General features: G+C 42.6%; 1 protein-coding gene across 3 annotated transcripts in view; it reads left to right on the top strand.

Annotated features, from left to right (window-relative positions):
• ZNF423 (zinc finger protein 423) overlaps window positions 1-24,334 on the top strand; it is a 235,233-nt gene that overhangs the window by 205,742 nt on the left and 5,157 nt on the right. For all 3 annotated transcript variants that reach the window (XR_012634219.1, XM_074913536.1, XM_074913537.1), the window contains 2 exons: window positions 5,473-5,604; window positions 7,187-7,302. Coding sequence is in view for 2 of the 3 variants with exons in the window: in XM_074913536.1 (XP_074769637.1) it covers window positions 5,473-5,604; window positions 7,187-7,302 (248 nt within the window). In the remaining variant the exon portion in view is untranslated. Of the gene's footprint in view, window positions 1-5,472; window positions 5,605-7,186; window positions 7,303-24,334 lie in introns of those variants that run through there.

Raw genomic sequence — 24,334 nt, forward strand, 5'->3', positions numbered from 1 at the left:
TGGCATGGTTTCTTGCAGCGCAGAGCCAGGCGTTTCTGCACAGCCGTGTGAAACACTACAGGAACATGACGGGTGTCTTTAGTCTCTCAGAGTCGTCAAAGGGAGATATGAGCTCTACCTGGATAAATAAGTATAAATAGTTTTCTTTCTGATATGTGACCAGATTATTTTCCAGTTGATTTCCAGCCAAGGTCCCAAGTGGGCCACAGATCAAAAAAAGATAAGGGTCAGTTACAAGGTTGAGCTCATTCGGCGTTGCCATAGTAACTGACCTCCAGCATCCCTGGGAGGACGGCACCCAGCTCCCCAGGTGACATTTCTACTGCCACACCATCAATCCGCTGCCTTTCACCGCCTGGGCTGCCTAATCGCTGGGGCGCCGTGCCGCATAGCGGCTCCATGCTGCTGGCCCATGCTGGGGCAGGAGCGCGGGGTCCCCTCGCCCTGCAGCTGCCCCACCAGTGAGGGAGGGGCTCAGCTATGTTCTCTGGATTTAATTGCAAAAATGTAATAGAGCGATGTGGTCCAAATGGTTTGTATAGCAGGTCAGGGGCTTAGACAGCAATGGCAATGAAGAAATGTCATCTGTACGGCAGACGTTGTCTTCTTCCGATGTGAGCATCTGCAGATTTGCCAACCCCTCATAGCAGTCACATCGTTTTCTCATACCTTGGTTTTACCTCCATTGTTGGATTGTTGCTAATGAAAACCGGTGGTGAAGTGGTGCCAGGCAGGCAGGGGGTCGAAGTGGTTCTCTGAAGGCTTTGTTTTGGAGGGGGGTGTCCATCACTGTCATCCTACCCTGGTCCCAGCCCCTTGCTCCTTCACAAACACTCGGAAAAAATTACTGGGGAAGCTGCTGCTTTACTTACGTTATAAATTTTTCCCTTTGCTTACTCATTTACTGGAAATGAATTGCATAAACAGAATAGTTCCATGCAGCTTTCATTTTATTTCCCTGTGTTCATTCCAATTTCTATTTATTTCTATTATAATTAGAGCACATGGCCCATTTAATTCTACAAAATTTATGATATAATGGACAGGAGAAGGTTCTCTGTGAACACAGTGTATTAATGCTTTGTTATACTGAATAATAGTATTTCAAAGTTCATTAAAAGTGCAGTTAACTCATGGATGTGTACATCTGCGTACAGGAAAGAGATTCCCCTTTAATGCCTTAATTTGCTGCAGTGGAGTAGAGATATACTGGCAAGATATAGTACGGGATGTACATGGTGTTGTCTGGAATGAGCATCAGATTGTCTTACACGATCTCTCAAATTAGTACTATTGCGGTTATTCCATAAGGGAAAATTTTGCTTTATTAAATCAAGTTGAAGAGAGAAGTTTTAACTAACAGTAAAGACAATGCCATCTTGATTTTTATTCAAATTTCCTATTTGTTATCGGTGTGATAACGTGTCGGTACACGACAGTGTTAATGCGTACTTTTATATTGCCATTAATATAGTTATAATTAGCAATGCAGCTGATAGAGTACATGGGTTTAATACAGCATTATTAATTATACTGCATCCTCGCCAGGAGGCTGCTAGTGTCGGTTCTCTTAGAGGCTTAGAGACTCACTGTAATATGTATTAAATGCACATTGCTGCAGCAGAAATAGCTTTATGAAGAAGCATATTCCCACTCTAAAATGGGCAGAATGACAGTGTAAGTGCTACTAAGCACCCTATCAACATATTTAAAACTACTCTGCAAACGCATCCGAACTTGGGAACAATGAGCGACGTGCTTTGCCACCGCAGTTCAGCTGGGTCTGCGCAACCCGCTAATCCTTGCTAACAGGCAGTAAATTATGTACCTCCAAATTTATACAAATGCCTGCCTTTGACATCAGTGGGCACCACCCAGGTTTCACCTTCAGGATTCAGATAATCAGCTCTCATTCCTACTGGCTTCCCTCAAGACCAGTATGGAAATAAGTATGTGTCTGCCAGGGATCAAATGCTTTTGGAGACAAAAGTAGGTACTGAAAACATTACAGGATACTATCATCTCCCCATGATACTTTTACACAAAGCGCTCTGTTCCTCTTTTGGCCTGACATAGTTTCAGCCTGACAGAATCCAGCAGGCCTGCTTGTTTTAAACAAGAGCACATCCTATTATTTTTTTTTGAGAAATGAAGTGTAAAATTAATGCTTATTATTTTGAGCTCAGGAAAAAAAATGGCAAGACACCCAAGATTCTAATTTGCTGCGCTTTGCTCGTTTAGTCCTGTAATCAATTGATCCCCGCACAGATACACTTATGGAGAAATGGGAGACGATCTAGCACAGCAAGCTGTAAAAATCTGCATTTTATTTTACAAATGAGAGGGGCTGCATAATTCACTTGAGTTATGTAGGTCTCTCGTATATGCTTGTCATGTTTAAAAAAAAAACCAGGGGGGGAATAAAAATGAGGGAAATGATTATATGTTTTCTGTTGCTAACGCCCAACGCCACATGTTTGACTGGAGCGTTGGCTGTCACACCGCATTGTCAAAAAGCTGCCTTGCATGTACCTATATGATCTTCTATAATTCAAGGAAGTTATTCTCCAAAGGTGACTGAGTATCCCTATACATGCACCGTGCTTCTGTGTAAAATAATATGCTGTAAAATGCCATAGAGGAGAGAGTGATTATAGCAGCAATTCTATCTATATCTTTGGGCATTTTCATATTTTGAATACACATGCATGAAAAGAGAAACGTTTGTCATGCTAACCATGGTACTTTTTCCCCCCTTTTTTCTTTCTGGATGGTTTTATAGACACAAGAAATACATAATGGACTCCTGTGGGAGTGGAATAAAAACCCCCACCGGTGAGGAGAAGGCCTTATAATTCAGAAGTGGATTTGCAAATCAAAAGGTCTTGCCTCGAGTGGGATAAATTTCCAGATCTGCAGGAACCCATTATGTTTTATTATTTTTCATTCGAGTTTTAGTTTGTTTGTTATGGGTTTAACTATTTAAAATACTGCAGGGATCAGCGAAGAAAATACACAATCTCTGTTACCTAATTAAACATACCAAGCTTGTAAGAATATACTTCAATTTAAATGCTGAACACTGTTGTTTTTTTAAAATTTTACTGAAATTATAGGTATTTAGGCTGCAAAAGGAGCAGTCATCTAATCAGCAGTATGTGTCTGTGCGTATTTATGAACACACGTGCTCACACAGCACTATAGGCTGTACATGAATCACTGTTTTCAAATGCCCAGTATGTGGAGGATAGAAAATTAATGTCAAACATGATTTCTCTGATTTACTCGTAGAAGGAATTCGTTCCATTCCCCCCTGTACCTGCTTTGTCCTCTCCAGGTTTATTGCAATTTGGTTGCTGTACACAGCTGAGTGGCTGGGCATGCTCAGGATGCTCAGCACAAGGCACTTATCCCTTCCCCGTCCCTCCTCCCCTCCAGAGTAGATTATGCAGTCTTCACAAAGCCAAAACTTTTCAGGCAAGTGTCTGATGGAAGAAGCCAGCCTTACGCTACACAGCAAGGGGAGAGGGTCAGGTTTTGAAACCCATCCGTCAGAGAGGGCAATGTGCCCATCTGTGGTGGCTGCCTAAACAGAGAATTGCAAACCTCGTTGCGTCCTAGAAATTATCCTAATCTTAGGTTATGGCTGCCCAGGGAATTCGTGGACCTGCTGCTGTGGAGCCACCAGCCATTTCATCTTTCTGTTCCTGACTCTTTCCACCCTTTCCTTTTCTCTTTTACCTTCTTCCCAACCCACATGTTTACTTCTCCCCATCCCGCCTCCCACTCTCCTGGTGCAGCTCCAGTTCCAGCACTCGCCATCGGCGCCCTGCTCTCACCCTGTGTGCCACCACTGCTGTGCAGGGCAGAGCACCCACTGCCACACGGGTTTCCAGAGCCCACCCGGCCTTGAGGCGGCACGGGCAGCTCACTGCCGGCGCAGGCAGCTCACCACGCACATGTGCTGCTGCACAAGTCACTGGGTGGAAATATTTTTTTTAATTATTGTTATTTTTCACACTGCATGGAGGGCTCTCCAAGGTCTGCATGCTCTGGGAGTTTCCTCTGGCTGCAAACATGCCAAGGTGCAAACGCACAAGAGCACGGGCATGGGCTGCGCCCAGCATCCTGCGTGCAGAGCCACGCCATTTGCCTGCCCTGGCACCTAATTCCCCGCCTTGTAAAAGGGCTTTGGGATCCAGGGAGTACCAAAGGCCTTATAGAAAACAAGTTTCCCTCTGTTTAGCTGCTTTAAAGATATAAAAAGCTAATTTAAAGCAATTGTAAGTAAAGACCATGCTTCCGAAGACTCACATTATTTACAAGATCCGAATGCATTTGGCAAGAAATTCACTCATGGTATAATGTAGTCATTTCTTAGCTATCTTGAAAGTAGAAATGGAAGTCAGTGATATTTAAAGATACAAAAATATAGCTGAGTATACATCAAAAGACAGAATTTCTTTAGTTTTTAAAATACGTATTCATTAAAATTTTATGTGCTGCCACAGTGAAGAAAAGACACATTTTCAGGAAGTATTTACAGAAACCATCCACAAAGTTTTTAAACTTTAGGTGCTTTCTGATCTATATAAACTGTACATTATGTTGCCTAATTTCTACAACTCCCTCCCTCCCTTCCAGAAAACCAAAGAATTGTTTAATTTTGTGTGTGAAAATTGCTTTAATATGGCTCCAGTACCTCAAAAAAAGGCTCAACTCCACCCAGGACCACAAACTTCAGTAAAGAGAGAAACACATAGTCTTACAAAAGTGGTAGGCTTGAAACAATAGAAATAATTACTGTTATTTCCCTATGAGTTCAGATAGAATATAGGGGCATTTAAAATGGCCCCTCTGTATTCAATGCTTAAGATGTATGATGTGGAAATTACACTTTCAAATGACATTTAAATACCTTCAATGGTCCCTCTTCACCTTGGTAAAAGTCAAGAGATAAAAAAATTAAGGCTGACACTCTGCTCTGGGCTCCTTCTATTCTCCGATAGTTTCTTCCCCTCCTGTATGTTCATAGTGTAGTCTGAGGTGAAGACAGCAACTCAGCCCGCTTTCAGTGTTGTTGGTTGAATTCACACTGTTAAATTCATTTTGAATGCTGTTTGACTATTTAATAATCTAAACCCAGAGCAGGGATGCTCTCCCTTTGTGGCAGTGGAGCGGTGCCTTGTTGTCACGAGCCTGGGAGCAGGCGTGTGGGTTCCCGGTGGGTTGATGGCAGCACTGCTTTCATTGCAGCTGAAAATCAACGCCCCTAAATGTGACTGGGGGCTGTACACCTGAACGGCCCGTGCCAGCGGCTTGGCCCGCTTTTCTGATGAGGCCAGAGCCACAGCAATGCTGCAGGTCCTTGAAGTCGTGCGCACCGGCACGGGCGTTTCTCGACAACCGCTGCTGCATCCCCGACGCTAATCTGCTGTGTCACTAACAAGTTGTATCATTTGAACCTTGCAGAGGAAGGCATCAATCATGAGTGCAAGCTGTGTAACCAGATGTTTGACTCTCCGGCAAAGCTCCTGTGTCACCTGATTGAGCACAGCTTTGAGGGGATGGGAGGCACATTCAAATGCCCTGTTTGTTTCACAGGTAAGACAGGGAGGCCAAGACAAGCCTCAGCGTGCATGGCTTGATCCAGAAATGACACTCGGGGGATTTGTAAAATACTGTATTCCTTTCCTTGCAAAAAAGAAATACTGTGCTTGGAAATGTTCAAAATATTGTCTGTCTGAAACTGGGGCTCGCTCCGAAGAGCAGCACTGTGGCGTTTGACACTGAGCAGCACTGCTGCATGTGGTGGGCTCTGCCATCGCCTCCCACAATTCAAAGCCTTTTAAATTCTACCTTGTGGCTTGAAGGTGTGATGCGTTTGCAAGTGCGGGACTTGCAAGGTAGGGACCTTATTCACCTGATCAAGGGCCCTTTAAAGACTAGGTAGCTTGTAGTCCACTCATGGTGGTGAGACTCATGTGAGTAAAGGTTTGATAAAACCAAATTGTACAACTGTATAGTTTTGCCAGCTGCTTTCTCAGAGGTTTCTTTAAGCCCAGTTTTCTTGTGGCGGCACATTTCTAACTCTTGTCTCGGAGCTTGCTAGGTATTCCTTCCCTGTAGTTCATTTTAAATTGTCTCATCAGTCAAATGATCTTGGGTGATCTTGGTTTTAAAGGATCTGCAGGATGCACATTAAAGGCTGCCTTTTAAACTCTCTTCAAAACGGTAGTTAACATCTGCATTTCCAAACTGCTTGAGAGATGAGGATCACATAGGTGTGACAGTGGACCCGTTATCAGTAAAGGGTCATGGCAGCACCTTCGATTCCTTTAACTACAGTGGGAGTAAGATGAACCCACGCTTCTTAGGGCTTGGCCCACAATTTGAGAACCTGCTCTTTATGTGAGCTTGGAGTTAATTTTTCCTTCCCTGAAACATGCTGTAAAATAACTGTTTGAGTGCATGTATTTAATTCTGCTGAAGAAGTTATTTTCACGTACTGATGATCAGTCATATAAAATGAGACAAAAATTAAATTAGATATATTTTTAATCAGCTAAAGCCTGTGGTTCAGTATGTTTCATTTCTGAATTTTACTTTATCAAGTCAGAATAATCATAATGATCCAAAATCATAGTGTAAATGCTGTGATATTTGTGATGTTAAATTGTAATATTTTTTTAATACTGAAGGGACAACACATTTACAATCTAAAAATTGTGACAAACCTACCCTTTCAGATCCACGTGTTTGCCAGAAATGCTGCTCTGGGCTATGTGTCTTCCAGACCAGCCATCAAGGCTTCTCCTGGCCCAGTTGTCCTGCATTAAAAATGCATCTGATGCACCTGCCGTGGGCCCAGGGCTCCCCACAGGAGCGGTGACGTCCTCTCTTTGGTCTGATGATTGAGTTCTTCCAGTTACCCGTGGACAGTGTTAGCTTTATGTGAAATATCAAAAATCCATACAGGATTTAGAGTCTGTTAGAAGTAAGCTGACTGTCAGCCTGGAGACTCTAAATTGACTACTTGTAAGGAAATTCTGCTGAACCAAGTATATCGGCACTTCTCTGGCAGATATCCTTGGACTTTTCAGAGTCTTTGCTTTCGTAAAAGTGTAGTTCAAGATGAGATGCCTTATATGAAGCAATCTTAACTAATCATACTATGTTGTTTCAGTTTTTGTACAGGCAAACAAACTGCAGCAGCACATCTTTGCAGTCCACGGGCAGGAAGATAAAATTTATGACTGTTCCCAGTGCCCACAGAAGTTCTTCTTTCAAACAGAGCTTCAGGTATGTTTACAACAGAAGTAAAAGCAAAGCTAAAGCTGTTGATTTCTCTGTGCAACTGTCACCCTTGTGCAGCGTTTAGAAAAGTTGCATACCCTCAGTATGGTTTCTTCTGCCCTTAAACAGTCTCTCAGTCTCCTCCTGCCTCCCTGGGTACTATCAGGAGAAAGGGGTCTCTGAGCATGACTGGAATAAATAAATAAGACAAGACAGATATCATGATTCTTTCAGAGTATTTCTCTTGACAGTAGTGTTGCTACATCCTGACATGTTTACGTCAAACACCTTGTAAATAATTTCTTTTTCTCTATTAATAATTTAGAGACTGATTAACATACAAAGACTAAGCAAATGGTAGCTGTCCCCTCCCCTTCTTCACTATTAAGTCAGAAGTAAAGGTCCATCAGAAGTAAAGGTTCCCTACCGAGGTATGAGAGCAAAGCATGGGTGCAGCTCAATGCAGTGCTTAATTAGAGGCTCCACCAAGACACTAGCATATTAATAAAGCTGCAGGTTCTGCAAACCAGGCACTACGTACCAGTTTCCCTGGCAGGCCTCAGCAGTTTCAGCCTCCACAGAGCCAGTGCTGAACCCGCATCCATTCCCCGGTGCAGCAAGCCTTGCGAGGGGCTGGACCCTGAGCTGGGCACGCTGCTGCAGCCGCCCTCGGCCCCCCCAGGGGCCACCTTGGAGCCATGCTGGTGAGGCTGGGATTTAAATCACACTCATACCTTTGGTGCTAAACCCATGCAGATACTGCAGCCTCCATGGTGTGTGTGCCTGATACCTCGGGGGAGCGGACCGCTGGAGCTTGCCCTTCTAAAGAGCTTGCAGGGAGGTGCCCACTCTGGCCATCCCCCTCAGGCATATCTTACCTGTGTGGCATGGCTACCAAAATACTGCTACCATCCCCTGGCAAATGCAGTCTTTTTATAGAATGGTACCGTGTGCCTCATTTAAATCTATTGGCTTTATAAACCCTGATTTACTTAAACTTTGGAGAGTTTTTATTTATCTTGCCGAATTCCCAAGCTGCTGCCTCTTGTGTCGTGCTGTCATGCTGTGGAAGGATGGTTGATCTTTTCACTTTGTTGATTTTTTTTTTTTTTTTCTTTCTCCCAGGGGAATCTTTTCTTTCCCTTGTTCTAGCAACCTTATTTGCATAAGTGTACAAAAGTTTTAACTATACCTTGTTAATATTTTAATAAAGTCAGCAGATTTTGGGTCTGTGTGTTCTCACTATGAACGTGTTATGAAGGCAACAGTGGCTTGCAAAGCCAGCTCTGATTTTTCTTCCAATTTTTCCTTTCAAGTAGGGTTTGCTCAAAATGCCAGCACAATTAAAATGGGCACACTGGCATCCTAGGTCACTGCATTAACCTTTAAAATCAGATGGTCAAATAAAGAGAACCTTGTTAAATTATAGTCTTAAAAGTGGCCCAGTTTTTGCAGTTAACAGTTCTAATTACATAGTGTTTCAATTCTGAAGTGTTGTGCATTGCAAAATATCTGCAAATAGTAGCTTTAATCAGATAAATTATGATTGTAATTTTCCAGTTTTTATGCAGGATTTGTGTGCACTTAAAATTTCTGTGCTCATAATAATTACATGAGTAGTTTTGAATATGTTAGCTGAATGAAAATTCAGTACCTAGCTGCACAGTTTTTGTCTTTATTTCAGTGGTGACTCAGAAATGTGTGTTTACTTGATGCCAGGGATTTTACTGATCAAGATACCTGAGCCAAGGAGGACACAAAATTTGTATAAATCAGTTAGAAATGCTCAAGACTTTTGAACCAGTCTGCCTTGGCACAATTATTTCATCTGTTTCAAATGTATAAGCTGCCTGCTTAAAATCCTCAACTGTTGGTTATATTTTTGTTGAGTAATGACGATTTAGTTTTATTTTAGTGAACCAGTTGTTCAGCTGCTAGTTCGGGTTAAGTCTGCATAAGCCTTTCAGTCTCTTCAGTTGTTCTGATGTGGGCAAATCATCATCTATCAAGGGGTTCCACTTGGTGAATTTGACTTTTTGGTTCTGATCTTGCTTTCCCACTGGCATAAAATAAGTAGTGTCAAAATTCGAACCTATGCTTTGTTTTACTTCTTTGTATTTTTAAGTGAAACCATGGAAAATACTTTTTAAAAAATTGAATATTCAACTATTTTGAGAAGAAATTCAGAGTAGGGTGCTTACAGAAAAGCAAGAAAAATAAGGAGGGTGGGGAAGATGATGAGTGGCATAAGGAAAGGTAACTTTTAGAGATGTCATGGAGTGGCATGAATTAACCCCGCTGATTTGTGAACATTTCTTTAAACAGTTAGGGTAAACACCGAGTAAGCCCAGAAGGGCACGTGTGTGCCATGTGATGAGAAACGTTGCCACTGCAAATGTACTTTTAGCGGTTGGTGCAAATACTGCTTTGGCAGCATAACGCTCTGGAAGCAACCAAACCCTCTTTGCACTTCTGAACTAGTGGTTGTATTTTAATATAGGTTTATGCTTTGAAGTTCACACCATTTGATGGAGCCGTAAAACCAAGGCTTAAGAAAGCTCTGAGGAACTGAGCTCATTTTATAAACGGTGGAAATTCTGGTGTGAATCTGGAGCGATGAGTCAGTGAGGTTACCTAGATGATATTGCCAGAAGAAAAGAAAACAGAATATTATTTAACTGCTTACATTATCTCCTTGGAAATAAGGAAAGAAAACATGGTAAGGTTAAGTATGAAACACAAAGGAAACAGTATGTGTGATAACCCCACTTACCCTTAGGGCAGAAGAGGAAAGGCTGGTAGCTCAGTGTTTTTCACATCCTCAGTTTTTAAGATTGACAGCTCTGAATATGATGAAAATCTCCTGAAATAAAGTAAATTTATAGCTAATGTATAGAACATCAAGGCTATGGCATTTTATGCCCCCTGCTGAAACATGCTTACAGAAACAATTGTGGAGGTGAAGATTTGGGGGGTTCTTCAAGCGTAGGGTGGGAGAAGCCCTTTCAAACAGAGCCCCATCTCTAGGACCTGTGTGAGGAGCTGCCAGCTGCTGCTTCTCACAGGCACCTGAGGCCACAGCAGCACGCAGGGCATTTGGATGTGGGAGATGAGCTAGCTCTTTGACAACTGAAATTTTGGTCTTTACTATTTAAAACATGGCAGGGACCCCTGCCAACACCGAAGATGGGTCAGAAATTATGACACATAATGGGTGCTGAGAGTTATATTTGTGGTGTGATTCACAGCAGGGAAAGATACCTCCTCAATTGCTTGCATCAAGAATTACATTAAGCAAATTGTGACTGAGCAGTGATTTTCAGAGGAGACTTAAGGAGGATTTTCATATGTACTCTTTTGCCACACTGCTTTTTCCAAGGAGCCATCACATAACCAATGAAGTATTTGTATTTAAAGGATTAATTCCTGCTGTTTGCTTGTGTACTGTTAATCATACCGTTTCCTCCTAAATGATTACAATTGATGAAAACTAAGGCAAGGGATATAATAAACAATGCGCAAATAATCCAGGTACCAAGGGAGCAAGGTACCTGCCAGGTCCTTCCTTGCACAGGTGTTCAGGTGTTTTATTGCCTACTATGAATAAAGGGCTTTCTTTTCTGTTCAGATTTGGAGATATGTCAAAACACTAAATTAAGGGAGCTTCACTGGAGGAATTTGCTGTCATTTTAAGTACCCACTTTCTTTAAACATACACATATCGAAAGGAGAGTGGCTACTATGGCTCATTGGCTAACACTGTGGTCTGTCTCCCTCCTCATTTTATTTTATGTGAAAAGCTGGCAATTTTCATATATCCATAAACAAGCATGAGCTGCTGCACAGAAATTGCACTCATTATATTAATAATGATTTACCATGAACGTCCTCCAGGGGCTTGATTTGGTCCACATCAAAGTCCTTGGGATTGTTTCTGCTGATTAGAGTAGATCAAGCCCTAAGCAGGTTTTCTTTTTTTAAGTCTGCTTTTAATGTCAGCTTGATGTTAGATGTGTCTCCTGTAGAGGGCTGCATCCTGCCCACGCAAGGGGGGCACCACAGCAAGACACCACATAGTCTGACGTGGCCCGGCGGGGGATGTTAAGATGCTGCTCTGTACCCGTGGTGGCTTCCCTGGCAGTGGGGCAATGAGGAGCAACATCTCCAACTGTTCATGACAGTGGTCCTTGGGCCATTTGGATACAACAGTGTCCCCTGAAGCATGTGGGGAGAATGAGAGCCTCTTGGCTCATATGTGACCCAGCTGCACCCGGGAGAGTCTACAGGGCTACATCTAAGGGCTCGGTTTACGACTGATGGTCAGAGCACTGAAGAAAGACTTAAGCAATTTTGGGTCCGTACCCAGCTGTTCAAAATCTTTTAAAGGTTAATGTCTGCAGCTCCTACCTGAATAACAGGCTTCAACTACTTCCTCAGGGTACACGAAAGCTTACTTAAATAGAAGTAAAATTTTTCTTGCAAACAGCTCTATGTGCTTGAAACACTCTGAAATGTCTCAGTGCTTCTGGGCTCCAGTGTCCATACAGTTAGTGAGAGAAAAGCAAATCTGTGGTATTTTGATGACGTTGCAGAAAATATTTTTCCCTGAGGGAGTGTGGATAGCAGGACAAATGGGACCTGAAATGTGGCTCTATCTCAAGGCAGTACTTTCACTTAATGCAACTTCTGCTGTGTTTCAGAACTTATGTGTGACTTAGATGTTAAACACCAGAAGCTTCTTGCTAGAAACAAACCACACGGTCCTTCTAAGTTTCATATGAAGCACCCACATAATCATGTGTAGAATTAATTTTCTGCAAGTAAAATCCATTTTTTCTTTTAAACAGAATTTATATCTCTGCATTTTGGTTGTTGATAGGCTCTTAAAGGAAAGATATCTAACAGACTCTTTTTTTTTTTTTTTTTTTTTTAATGTTAGCTCTCCTTTAAAATCCTGAAAATGACCTAGTCAGTTATCCTAGCAGATTTGGCTAGCATTTCTTAAAAAATGTTGCTGTGGTGCTTGGAGTATTGTTAAATTTTAATTATTAGTAGTTACAAAGCTAATAAATTACAAGAATACAAAAATCTATTCCAGCCATATTGCTGGGTTTCATTCAGACGCAGTCAGATAATTATAACTAACAATAATTAAAAATTAAAAGTGCTGTAGGCACATACCCATCATGTTGAGTATGTCTGCCTGAACATTCTTTTATGGACTGCAAAACCACAAGTTTTATCTCTGATCTGTTGTCACAGTAGGGAAGAGTTTTACCTATTAGGTCTCTGGTTTTCAATATGTATGTTTAAATTCAGGGGAGGAGGAATATGTGGCTGTTTAAAAATCTGGGATCAGGAGCAGGCTCTCATGAGGACCAAAGCTAAGAAACACCACTGTAGACTGTGTGGGGCTGTCGCTGGGCTCTGCAGCAGCTGCAGTTGAGGTTCTGTGCAGGGAATGCTGGAGGTTTCCTGGGCCGGACATCCCCAAAGGTTACCACTATATGTAAGACCAAAGGCTGTCCGTACTCATGCACCTCTGTGTGATTTGTTGGCACCTTCTTCCCTAGCACAAAATGAAGTGGTGTTTCCTGCATCTGGGGTTGGCGATGCCCTGGGAACAGCCACATAATCCAGACCGCATGGCCTCTTTGTGTGGCCACTTCTGCTGAAGCAGAGGATGATGTAGAAATCTTGAATTGCCCTGTGTTTGACGTAGTGACAAGGTGTAGCATTTTTCCATTTGCAACGATGATTCTGATCAATATATTGCTTCATCTTTATCATCTCTGAAGTCTCTTCAGTGAGATGCAGAAAGATCTCTCAAATCTGCAAAGGCTCACTTGAGATGAAGCTTGGAAATGTCTGGCACTGGAGTAGCCTGTACCCTAACAAAAAACCCTCCTTCATTTCTTACATCATTAACACTGTTCTGTGGCTGGCCCCGGCTAACAAAGTGTATGCAACTTTGCATTAACATGTGCAGAAAACCCAGCAGTGATGCAGAGCAGGGGAAAAAAAGAAGGGAGCCAGGTGAAAGGCATCGTTTCAGTCATTAATGCACTTAAGCGCACCCAAGTGTCAACATGTGTGATCAAGTGTAAGGAGGCATGTCGTTCCAATGTGGCAGTGCTGGCACACAGAAGGGGCTTCCTACAGCAGAGATGGCACTTGGATCCGGTGCTCAGGCTGCCCAGCTAAACCCGTCGTTGCCTGTCATCTATGCCCTAGGGCAAGGGTCCAACCAACTTTTGCGTAGGCACCATGCCATCCCAACAGATGGGCAGGAGTGTAAGCCGCCAAGAGACAATGTATATGCATCAATTGTGTTTACTGAAAGCACAATTCCTGGCTGGAAATGTCCAAATGTCTATTTATTCTGAGATAAGATGCCTTTAGTTAATGGATGTGGAAATTCAGCCTAGCTTTGAACTGATTGCTTTATATACATTACAACACATAATGCAGACACATAAATGTAAGATGTGCCGATGAGGGGGAGCCCAGTTAAAGGTTTGTCACAACACAGAGTCCCTCCTAAAATTGACTTGAAGTGCCAAGGTAGTGTTTGCCTCTAAATATTGGAGACCAGATTTTGTAGGAGCTGCAGATAACTGTACAAATTGCTCATGCAATATTTAATGATACACAAAGAGTCAACCTTTTACACTTGCAGGTTTTCCTTTGCACACAGACATCTAAGCTCACCTCCCCTCTTAGTGGTGGAAAGCATTTGTACTTGCATGGGTAAATGAGGGTTATACATTAATCCAGACCAAAGCTAGACCAGTTTACACATTTCGATAGAGAAGTTTGGTTTCTGTGTGACAGAAAGAGAGAAAAATAATTTAATATGCTTTTATATTTGGCAATATTGTTGCCCACCAAAACCAGTAATTTATGGAAGCATCCAGAAAGGAGTCTGTATGCACAGATTAAAGGGTGTTTCCTACCCCTACTTGTTAGCTTTATTCAATTAAGACTTGTTAGTGTTCTTGAAAGACGGGTTTTAAAGACAGTCCTGAATATACAATTTGGTATTCATAAAGATCCAGACGTACTATATGTAAATAAATAAAGCAGGAATGTTTTACTTCCAGATACATTAATGCATTCCCATCTTCTCAGAAGCAGCACACGGGCTGTGTTAAACATCCATCCTCGACCAAAAGGAGGAAGCACAGGAGAAGAAATGAGAAATGGATTTTCTTTCAGAAAGACCAGATTGCACTCTCTGGTCTGGCAATAACAATTACTAATGACATTTAGAGAGAAATTAAGGATGAGAAATGCAAGTTGGCATTTCAGCAGTGCCAGTCAGTAACGTTGCATCAGAGCTCACAGGAGAGATGAGAAAAAGTTTAGGGATGGAAAATTAATTTTGTTATGTCAACAATTAACAAATACCTTTTCTTCATTCTTTACCACACTGTCACAAATTATCACTGTGATAGTATTTAGCAGCTCCTCAAGTGAATGAAAATAGTACTTTGAAATCCTTATTTCTGGAGTCAAATGCACACATTTGTATTTTGCTGTTTTGTTGAACAATGGATGATAGAAAGAGGTTCAGACTGACCAGGGAGGGAGGAAATGAGCTCTTGAATGTGTCGTAGCGAGGATATTCTGTGTGGCTTCTCTCTGTAGGTCTCTGTGGTTTTTATAACCTGAATGAATTAAGTTTACCAGCACATTGTCTGAGGTGGTTTTTTCCTGTTTTACAAATTTGGAAAGGCAGGGATTGAACAATATACCCAGATCCAGGCAGGAGAATTTTGGAGGAGCCAGACATAAAGCCCTGGAAGCCTCAGACCTCTTAACTGGAAGTCCTTCATATGTTCACAAGGTGAAATCCCTGTCCCCACAGGAGGGTGGTAAGAAGCCCCACTTCCTGCTGCTCTGCTTAAAGCCACAGGGCAAAGGGGCCATAAGCTGTCGGTCTGTGAGCATGGCCATCGGCACAGCTGGCTGTGTGGGGATGGTGTCCTCGGGGACAGATCTGGGTACCACAGCCTACCGGGCTTGGTAACACATGCCTTTCTAAGCAGGACATAGTCCTTAAAATAGAAACAGAACATCTGTGTAAAATGTAGGCAAATGCAACATTTTTTATTTTGTTTTCTCTTCAGAAAGTCTTGTCACATTTTTCTTTGCTAGTAGGAAGAGATCTCTGATAGAGCCCCTTTGATTTTTTTTTGCTGTAGTAGCTGCTGTGGAACATACTTTGGGGTCTGAGCACAGATTAGCTCCGTTTCCTCCTGTAAGTGTCGCTAGCATCCAAAGGAACTGGCTTCATTTTTCAAAGGAAGCGGGATGCTGCACTGGAAAGGGCAGAGCATAAGCATTGTTTAAAGAAAATAGTGGAGCTTGATCAGCCTCTGTTTTAAAGAGCTCGTCAAAGGTGGTGTACAGCATCCTTTTAAAAGTTCAGTCTCTTCATTTGCTCGCTGCTGGAGCAAAACCGGGGATGCTTGTCCAGACATAACAGTATATGCCTGAGTGTTTTCACAAGAAATGTCTAGATCATTAAATATAATAGGTCTCAGCTGCAGTTTTGATCACTGAAGCATGCACACAATTCATCACAGCAAATTAGGTACGTCTTTGTAACTTATCTTTCTGCAATTTGCTGGCACTTTTAGAGAGCTGAAACTTATATTGTATGTGCTGCAGAAGCCATTTCAGATAAAATATTCCGTGTTTATTGTTGGAGAACAAGGATTCACTAATAACAAAAACATGGAGCAGTGTATGTTTCTGCTCCTGCATCTTGCAGAACCAGCAGTAGTACCAGCAGAGATCCCCAGCCACATTCATTATTTATATATTTTAGTGAATTTCTTGTCTGCAGTAAAAGAGATATAAGCTTCAACATCAGACTGTTTGTGCCAAATTCTATGCTACAGCCCATTCAGGAAACCTGAGGCAGCCATGGTTCTCAGTCATTACACAGCCCATTTATCTGATTGAAGTTTTGTCCTCTCTGCCTTGCTGAAACGTTGCTTGTTCTTTAAAAGCTTAGTTTGACCTTTGGAAAGAAAAGGCATTTGCTATTTTAATTTTTTTTTTTTTTTAGAGGGAACCCAAACCTACTTAAATGGAAATTGGCATTCAAAAGCAGCACAGTTATTGAAAAGCATTTACTTTATTACTACAAGAGAACAGACGCTAGTGGGCTCGAAAATTGCATTTCAGTGGATTCATCAGTTTGAGTCACTAGTTAGTCTGTGAACAGATGGATATATTTGTAACAGTTAACATGAATTTATACCCTGAATTTTTACATATGCCTTAAGAGCACTGCTATCTTAGCTGCTGACTAGAAGGGTTTGGAGATGTATTCTGTTTTTTCGGAAAGAGGATATGGTTATTTCTAATTGTGGGCTTTCTTACATCATAGAAAGCACCTCAGTTTCAGAAATGTGAATGATCTATAACTACAGTGTAAGGAAAATGTTGTAAAAAAATCCCCCAGTACAGCTGTTGCAGAAAAAATAAACATCTCAGCCTAAACCTAGATAAACCCCCATGGACTGAGAAAATAATTTTCAATAACCAGATATTTTTAACTCTGTGTATGAAGGTAGTAATCACAGTTGCCTGTATTTGCATCTAGGGTCTGCCACAGTCTAATTGCTTGTCTCTTTTTTCCCTGAAATTTAAGGCTACTGGTTAACAGAGCAATGCATTAAGCACTCCATCTCCAAAATAGAAAGAAATACTGCCCTTGCCTCTACCATGTGGCATCTTTAGGTTTTGGGGATTTCGTTTAAATCTGAAATTTATGTCCAGGAGAGATAAATTATTAGATTGTAAAAGCAGCTGGGGAGGGAGTAAATATAGTCTCTTTTGTCCTCTATATCATTTCCCCAGGAAGATAATAAATGTGTGGCAAGCGTCTTGTGTTTCCTCAGTCATACAAATGTTGTGTGTGTGTTGTATTTCAGACGTGAAGCCTAAATTCCAGACAGGAAATCCTGGAGTGATACTGCACTGCTGTTGCCTACTGCTGTGGTGCTGGCAGAGCCCCCATCACTTTTACTGTTATAAGGAATTTGAAAAATAGTTCCATGAAGAAATTTAAAAGGTCTTGTGTGTACCTCTGATTTGCTGAGTAAGCAATTTAGGGTGTAATCCTAGGGTTTATCTCCTTGGCCAGTGAAAGGCAGTGGGAGCAGCCGTTCCAGCACTGGCTGCTGGAGCAAGCTGAGGACAGGAGTCCTGCCCTGTGGCCTGATCCAGAGGGCCAGTTTTCCCAGGGTGATTTTAAAGAGCACAAGAGAGACTCCTGATAATTCTTCACTGCCTTACCTGTTCTCATTGCATTGCAAGGTCAGATACATGGAGTAAGCATGAGGAGTAGTCAGGAAAAAATGGGGCCTGATAAGAAAAAAAGGAGAGGGTGTAGTTAGAAAGTCAGCTGGTAACTTGCTTTTCTGCACCTGGGCTTGTGTATAAGACTGTCATTGCCTGCACCACCATACTCCTGCAGGAAGGTTGTCAGTATTTTCTACCCAGCCTACTTTCAGGGACCTGAAAACAGCCCTGGAACAGCCTTGCTGCTCATTCTTTCTGAAGTTGCTTTCAGAGAAGTATATTCAATCATATACTAATGTTCGCATAACTAATACTCTACTTTAATATCATATTTTGAGAGTAGTTTTATATCTCCTTTTGACCAGAGGGGAAAGGAAGAAAGATAAAATAATTTAGAATACAGCTTGTTTCCAGATTGTGCCTGTTCTGTGGTTTCTGCTTATGTTAAATGAAAACGGGATGGGAATGTTTGATGCACAGGCTGGGGGTGCATGTGCAGTGACCCAACTTGTGCAGTAACTGCTAATGGATGGATGGCTAATTCTGTCTTCTTTCTTCACGTTTCATGTGAATAGAATAACTTACAAAATACTAAACAGTGTATCCTTAATGAAGTGATGGGTCTCTGTTGGAAAAATCTAGTTGATAGACGTATGACTGCATGTGCTGATGGGATCAGTATAGAGACAGAACATGGCTCTGTGTAAGGTCAGCTTCAGTTCAGAGAGGCTCTGTCACCCCAACTCTGCATGAGCCAGCCCAGATTTGGCAGCAGCAATCCTGAGTTTATCAACTCATCTGTGCTTGAGCTGGTTTGCTGCAGAGCATCTCATGTGTCTTCTGTGCCATGTCCTGGGCAGACACCCCGAGGTCGGCCCCGCACAGATCACATCCGCAGAACCAAACTGCCTTGGCTTTGCACCATGCAGAAACAGCCAAGGCACTGCCCACGCCACGCCAGCCCTTGGGGGAGAGCTCCTGCCCGACCACCGAGCCTCCTCATTTGGTTTTGTTGCACAGTTAAACCTGAATAAATTGACACAGGCATTGAGGTTTGACTGCATATAGCATATTTGTCATCAGTGCATTACATTACTGTGTCTCCAAAAGGAGTGGAGAGGAGGTTTAGAACATATTTTTACTTCTGAAAAATTCGTTCTCCTTCAGGGCTGGCAAATGCTCTTAGTCTTTGCATGAAATCACGATTGTTTAAAATGTAGTGTCTTGCTGTTTAGAAGGCAGATTTTCCTGAGACCAGTGACACTGTTGTAAATGAAGTAGTACTGACTGGAAAAACTCATTTTTTAACAGTTACAGTTGTTTCACACACTTACCACAGCAATGTTGCCTTGCTATTTTGTCTTGTGATGTCTTGGAGGAGACTACTCATGTTGGTGATATTTTGGCCCCTCTTTTACTTATGGGAACAAATCCTTCCTGGATCTTTCACACTACTACCTCCTCTGGGGTTAATTCCTCAAGGCAGCGGGCAGTGGGCTGATCACAATCCTGTCTGCAGATTTCTGCTCTGCAGGTGGCATGTACACTAACGGGGCAGCATGTAAAGTACTTCTATAAACTGTGGCCTTGCTATTTTATAGCAAAGAGACTTGCTTTGGAGGATTTTTATGCCCCTTTTGAAATTAGAAACCAGCAATAACAGCCATTACATCCAAGGCAACAGGTCACTGACCAGCCATTTTGTCAGCCCGAGCAGTATGTGGGCATCACGTGACAGAATATTTATGTGCCTCTAAGAAAAATATATCCATAACACAAGGCAATACAATTTGTCAGATCAGTATCCCATTAGAGGGGATTTTACTTTAGTTGCCACATTTAAAAAGAATTACCAATTGAAGGACTGTCATGTGCTGTAGCCTCGCTGCAGGTAGGCACAGCTCGCATGAAGTCCGGCTGTCTGAACTTGCTTATTTGGTCCAGGGAACTTGGTTTAGCTGCAACTCCCATTGTTCAGTGGAGAATGTTGCCTAAGTGAAGAGTGCAAGATGTGCCCCTGTTAATGTCTGCATTAAAATTCACAGTTAAGGCTGAAACTGATTTATACCTGATCCTTAACACCAGGAATATCTAACTGGTGCAGGAAAAAAAACCCTAGAAAAAATCAGATGGTGTTCAGTGACCCTTGCCATACTGAAGAACAGCAGAGCAAGTTCAGGAGTCAGTTTTAGGTTCAACTTTGAATTTCCTGGCTTTTGTTGGGCTATATTCCCATGGAAATGATCACTGAATGAAGCTTTTGTCTATGCACATTGACTGGTGACTGCTAAGGAGTACTTTTTGAGAAAAAGAGTGTGAGAGGATGCCATCTTGGTCCTGTAATAAAGACCCAATCAGGAAATCATTTTAGTGTTTATGGACGAGTCACAAAGGGTCCCATAATGATGATGCCAGCCCACACAGAAATGAACAGTTAACTGGCTTCTGCAGTGGGATTTACCTTAGATCAAGGAGGGATTAATGAGAGTCTTCAAATAAATCAACAAATCACGTTTTTGAGAGGAATACCTAAGAAGGATTCTAGAAAATGGTTTTCCTTTTGCAGATTATTTCGAAACATAATCACTCCCCTGAGTAAGACTCATAAGTAAATAAAAACAGGTCAGCACTGGGTCATGTATTTGAAGTTTTTGGTGTAGCACAGGCACAGGAGCGTACCTGTGAGTAGCAGACGCTTTCTCCGATTAGTGTGCGGATTAAATTTGAAAACGGACTGGAAGTGAGGTGTTCGCATTCATTAGGACAGATTTGGAGTGTTCATTCGAAGCTGGGCAAAGGCATGTGTGGTGGTACACGCCGGGTGGGTGACCACATCTCTGGAAGCGCAGGCGTGGCTGTGGCCCCAAGCACTGGGGCGCCTGTGGGACCAGCTCCCCAGAAAAACATGGGCTGACCAAGCCAAGGTTAAAGCACCAAACGCTGTCGGCAGAGCGATGTGCTGGGATCCTGCAAGCCCTTTCGGCACTTGGGATCAGCAGCGCCTCTGGGATCCAGGCAGGGAGAAACATTGGGGCTGAAGGGGGGAGTGCAGGCATTCTAAAGATATTCTGGTTTTATGCATTTCTGCCAACAGTAATTAAATTTGGCCCTCTCCCTTTACATTTAGGAAGCGTAAGGTTCTTCCCTCAGCTTATTTTGATCTTGAGTGTGGTATACTGTAGACTACAAGTCACAAGGACCCTGATAAATTTGAATTTCTGAGTGAAATTCTCAGGAGCGTGCAGCCCCTCAGGACATGTATTATTAGCTCCCTGGTTTCATTGGGTGCCTCAGTGAATCATGGTGTGTTTACGGCTAGTTTCTCTTAACAGAAGACTCCAGTTATCTCTTAATAATGTATTCTCCTGTGGTTTTTATTTCCAAAGTGCCGTGGTAAGATTTTCCCAAAGGCTTCAGTTTGCTTTTGTGCTTCAGCATTTTACCCAGTGTTTTTGGAAGAAGCGTATAGACTTTTTGGTGAGGCATTTAATCGAATATGAGAGGCTATGCCAGGCTTAGGCTCGCATTTGGAGTTCACTTGTAATAGGCTCACCTTGGTTTATTCTGAGTTTTTAGAGAATAGAAAGAGATGGCAGGTCTAGAAGACTGATGATACAGAATTATTAGTCTCAAGTGGGGGGAAAGCGTGTTAGGTGAGTTGTCAAAGTCTGATTGGGACTAAACAACCTGAATTAGAAGAGAAATTAAATTCATAAATCATCTAAAAAAATCCTTAGCTGGTGTGAGAAAAGGCTGGTGCTGGGAAAAATAGCTGGGAAAAATAACTCTTTAAAAAAAGGTATTTGTATAAAAAGGTAATTTTTCAAACCCAAAATAACACAGGAATGCCTATGAAAATTCAAGAATACATTAAAATTAACGGAAGTGGTGCAAGCATAGAGATAAAACTGAGCAAGTACATTGCTGGGACGATGCAGCACGGCAGCAGAGCACACGGCCCCCGGGGTGCAGAACAAAGGCAGGCAGCGGGGCGGGGGGCGCTGCTGGCTCTCTCTGGGTTTTACAGACTGACGCCCGGTCGGTTGCATTTCAATATAGAAACATGCCAGCCACAGAAAAAGATTTATTTTTTAAAAAAAAAAAAAAAAGCAGACAGCATTTAGTTGGTCACATGCAGAGTGGCTTTTTTTCCCCTGTAAATACTTCATGGGTTCTGAATCTTCCCATTGACTCCAGACAAAGTGCCAGGTCCCAGCCACTGGAGGAGCCAGGCAGGTTTCTGGGGTGGCTCAGGGTGTCCCCTGGGTGAGCAGGCACCAAGGGGGGCTGCTCAGCCTCACCAGCGGGTACAGAAACCCTGGAGGTGCCAGGGCTAGTTCTGTCCTGGCACAGATGAGTATTTTTGTGTCCCAGTACCAGTGAGAGGTGTATTTGGCCCCAGAGTAATTAAGTATGTGCAAGCGTCAGAGTAACTCAGATGCAGCTCTTTTCATTGGAAACAGGCAACTTTGCTTTTCAGCTGACATCAAACCTCCAGGCGTATTTTCTTAGACACTCGAAGTGATTTTTATTTTTTTTTCTTCATTCAATAACTTGTAAAGGACAGCTTCCTAACTGCATCTGTTGAAGTGACATCTCAAAGTGTGCTGACACGGGGACTGACTGACGCATGGCAAGTTATCAGATGCTCAGAGATGAAGGAAGCAGTAACACAGGCAGCCGTTTCCTTTCACAAAGGATGTGCCACCTTTCGTTTGCCTCTACCTCCATTTCAAGGGATTCTTCAAATAAAGAAGGGACATGTGAACCTGTCTTGCCTGACAATTTTTTTTTTTTTTTTATTGAGTACCATGATAACTTGGAGTTCACTTGTTACAAGCATTTTATGTAGTGGGTGAAGTACCAGGGGAAAGGAAAGAAGTAATACTGTATTTCCTGAAAAACTATCATCTAAACATACAAATGTCACTGGTTAAGAGTTACCTGAAGCAACTGGAAGGGCAATTAACACCTGGGTTTATGGGAAACATTGGTTACCACTATCAGTTTTAATGAAGTGTATTAACTAAATTGTGTTCTGAGTATTCATTCAGCCCTGTTTATGGCACACTCTTGAGTACATTTACTGTTTGTCAGAAGTGCAAACTAGTGAACATATGAGGCTTTAAGACAGGCCATCTGTTAGTCTTAGACCCTTGGATAATTGTCAAACAGTTCTAAAAATAAGCACATACAAACTGCAAGGGGGTGCAAAGGTGATTTTTCTTTAGAGTCTGATAGCAAAGGGAAAGTAGCAACCAGAAATTAAAAATAAAAATAAATATGTTTATCCTGTAAAGCAAGCTTGTTCTCCTTTTCTCCCTTTCTCTCTCCTTTTTTCCCCTCCCTCCCCTTCAGTGTTTGGTTTTGTGTTGTTTTTGGTTTTTTTAATTTGGGTTTTTTCCTCTTGCTCTTCTGGGTCATGGCATCCCTTGAATGCCTCTCCAGTTTAGGATTAGAGCAGCACCAATTTAAGGCTCACAGCTTTCTGTAGAGAGCATAATCTCCAGTGGCTAAAGCAAGGGTCATGTTGTGTCCTCTGCCTAAAGTAATCCCTTTATAAAGTCAAGGCATAAAGATTTTCATCTTTATGGATTGCTGTTAGAGGGAAATAGTACCTGTGCACACATGTGTGTGTGCTTATGGATACATGAGGAATAATGACTCAGAGATTTTTGGACCAGTTTGAATTCAAAAGATGCAAAACATCGTTTGAAAAAAGAATGATGCAGATGGTATTTTGTAAATATTTAGACACTCTAACTTCTGTTTGTAGCAGTTTGGAGATTTTGTTTCATCTATTTTTATATATATGTTCAAACGTGAGACTGGAACCTTTTCTTCAAGTCAATGCCTAAATCTGAAGTTTAGTTTTTGTCTGGCAAGCTGTGTGTGTTGACAGTCAATGGAGGGATCACTTCTCTTGTTCCCCCCAGCCCCACACTGTAAGGGGCAAAGGGGGGGTGTGGAGGGGGCACAGGCCCAAGGAGTCCTCAGCCAAGACCCCTGACCCCTGGGCTTGGAGCCAGACGGTGCCTGAAGGGGTGGCAGAGACCTGGACAGGGAGGTGGGGGGAGGGAGGCAGGGAGAGAAACTACCTGGGCTCTTACCTGGGTCTGGAGGACCCCCTGCACATTGGGAAAAATATAGGGAATAACAGGAATTACCCACCGTGTCACAAGATCAGCAGCTGTGTTAGTGCATCCCCCCCAGGGTTGGTGTTTACAGTCTAGGGTTGGTGTTCTCAGTCCAGGTGGTTTTGCAGTGCCACAGCATCCCCGGTGTCCCCAGGCCCCGAGCTGGGGGGCAGCCAGGGAGGCAGGGGCCGAGCAGCCGGCTGGAGGAGCGCTGTGCGGGCAGCACCTACGGTGTGTTTCCTCTCCCAAATGCCCAGCGTGCTCATGCCCACGGGTCACCCAGTGGCTCATCACCAGTTAAGTTTCATGTTGGCTGTTTGTCGCATGAATCTATTATCTCCATAATTCCTACTGAAACGATTTGAAGAATGGTTTCTGTTCATTTTCGTGGGATTTTGAAGGGCAGAGTGAGGCTTTATAACCCTTCATCAGAGTCCCAATCTCTGTAACACCACTGCAGAAGGCTTATGAATTTCACTTGAGGGTGGTGGGCGTCACCAGCCTTGTGCCATTTCTTAACCTCTGTATAACATATGGTCTTTTACGCACATAGACAGTATACCTCTGAATGGCTGGTACAA

Source organism: Athene noctua, chromosome 9 (assembly GCF_965140245.1).
Source record: "Athene noctua chromosome 9, bAthNoc1.hap1.1, whole genome shotgun sequence".
Classification (NCBI taxonomy): domain Eukaryota; kingdom Metazoa; phylum Chordata; class Aves; order Strigiformes; family Strigidae; genus Athene; species Athene noctua.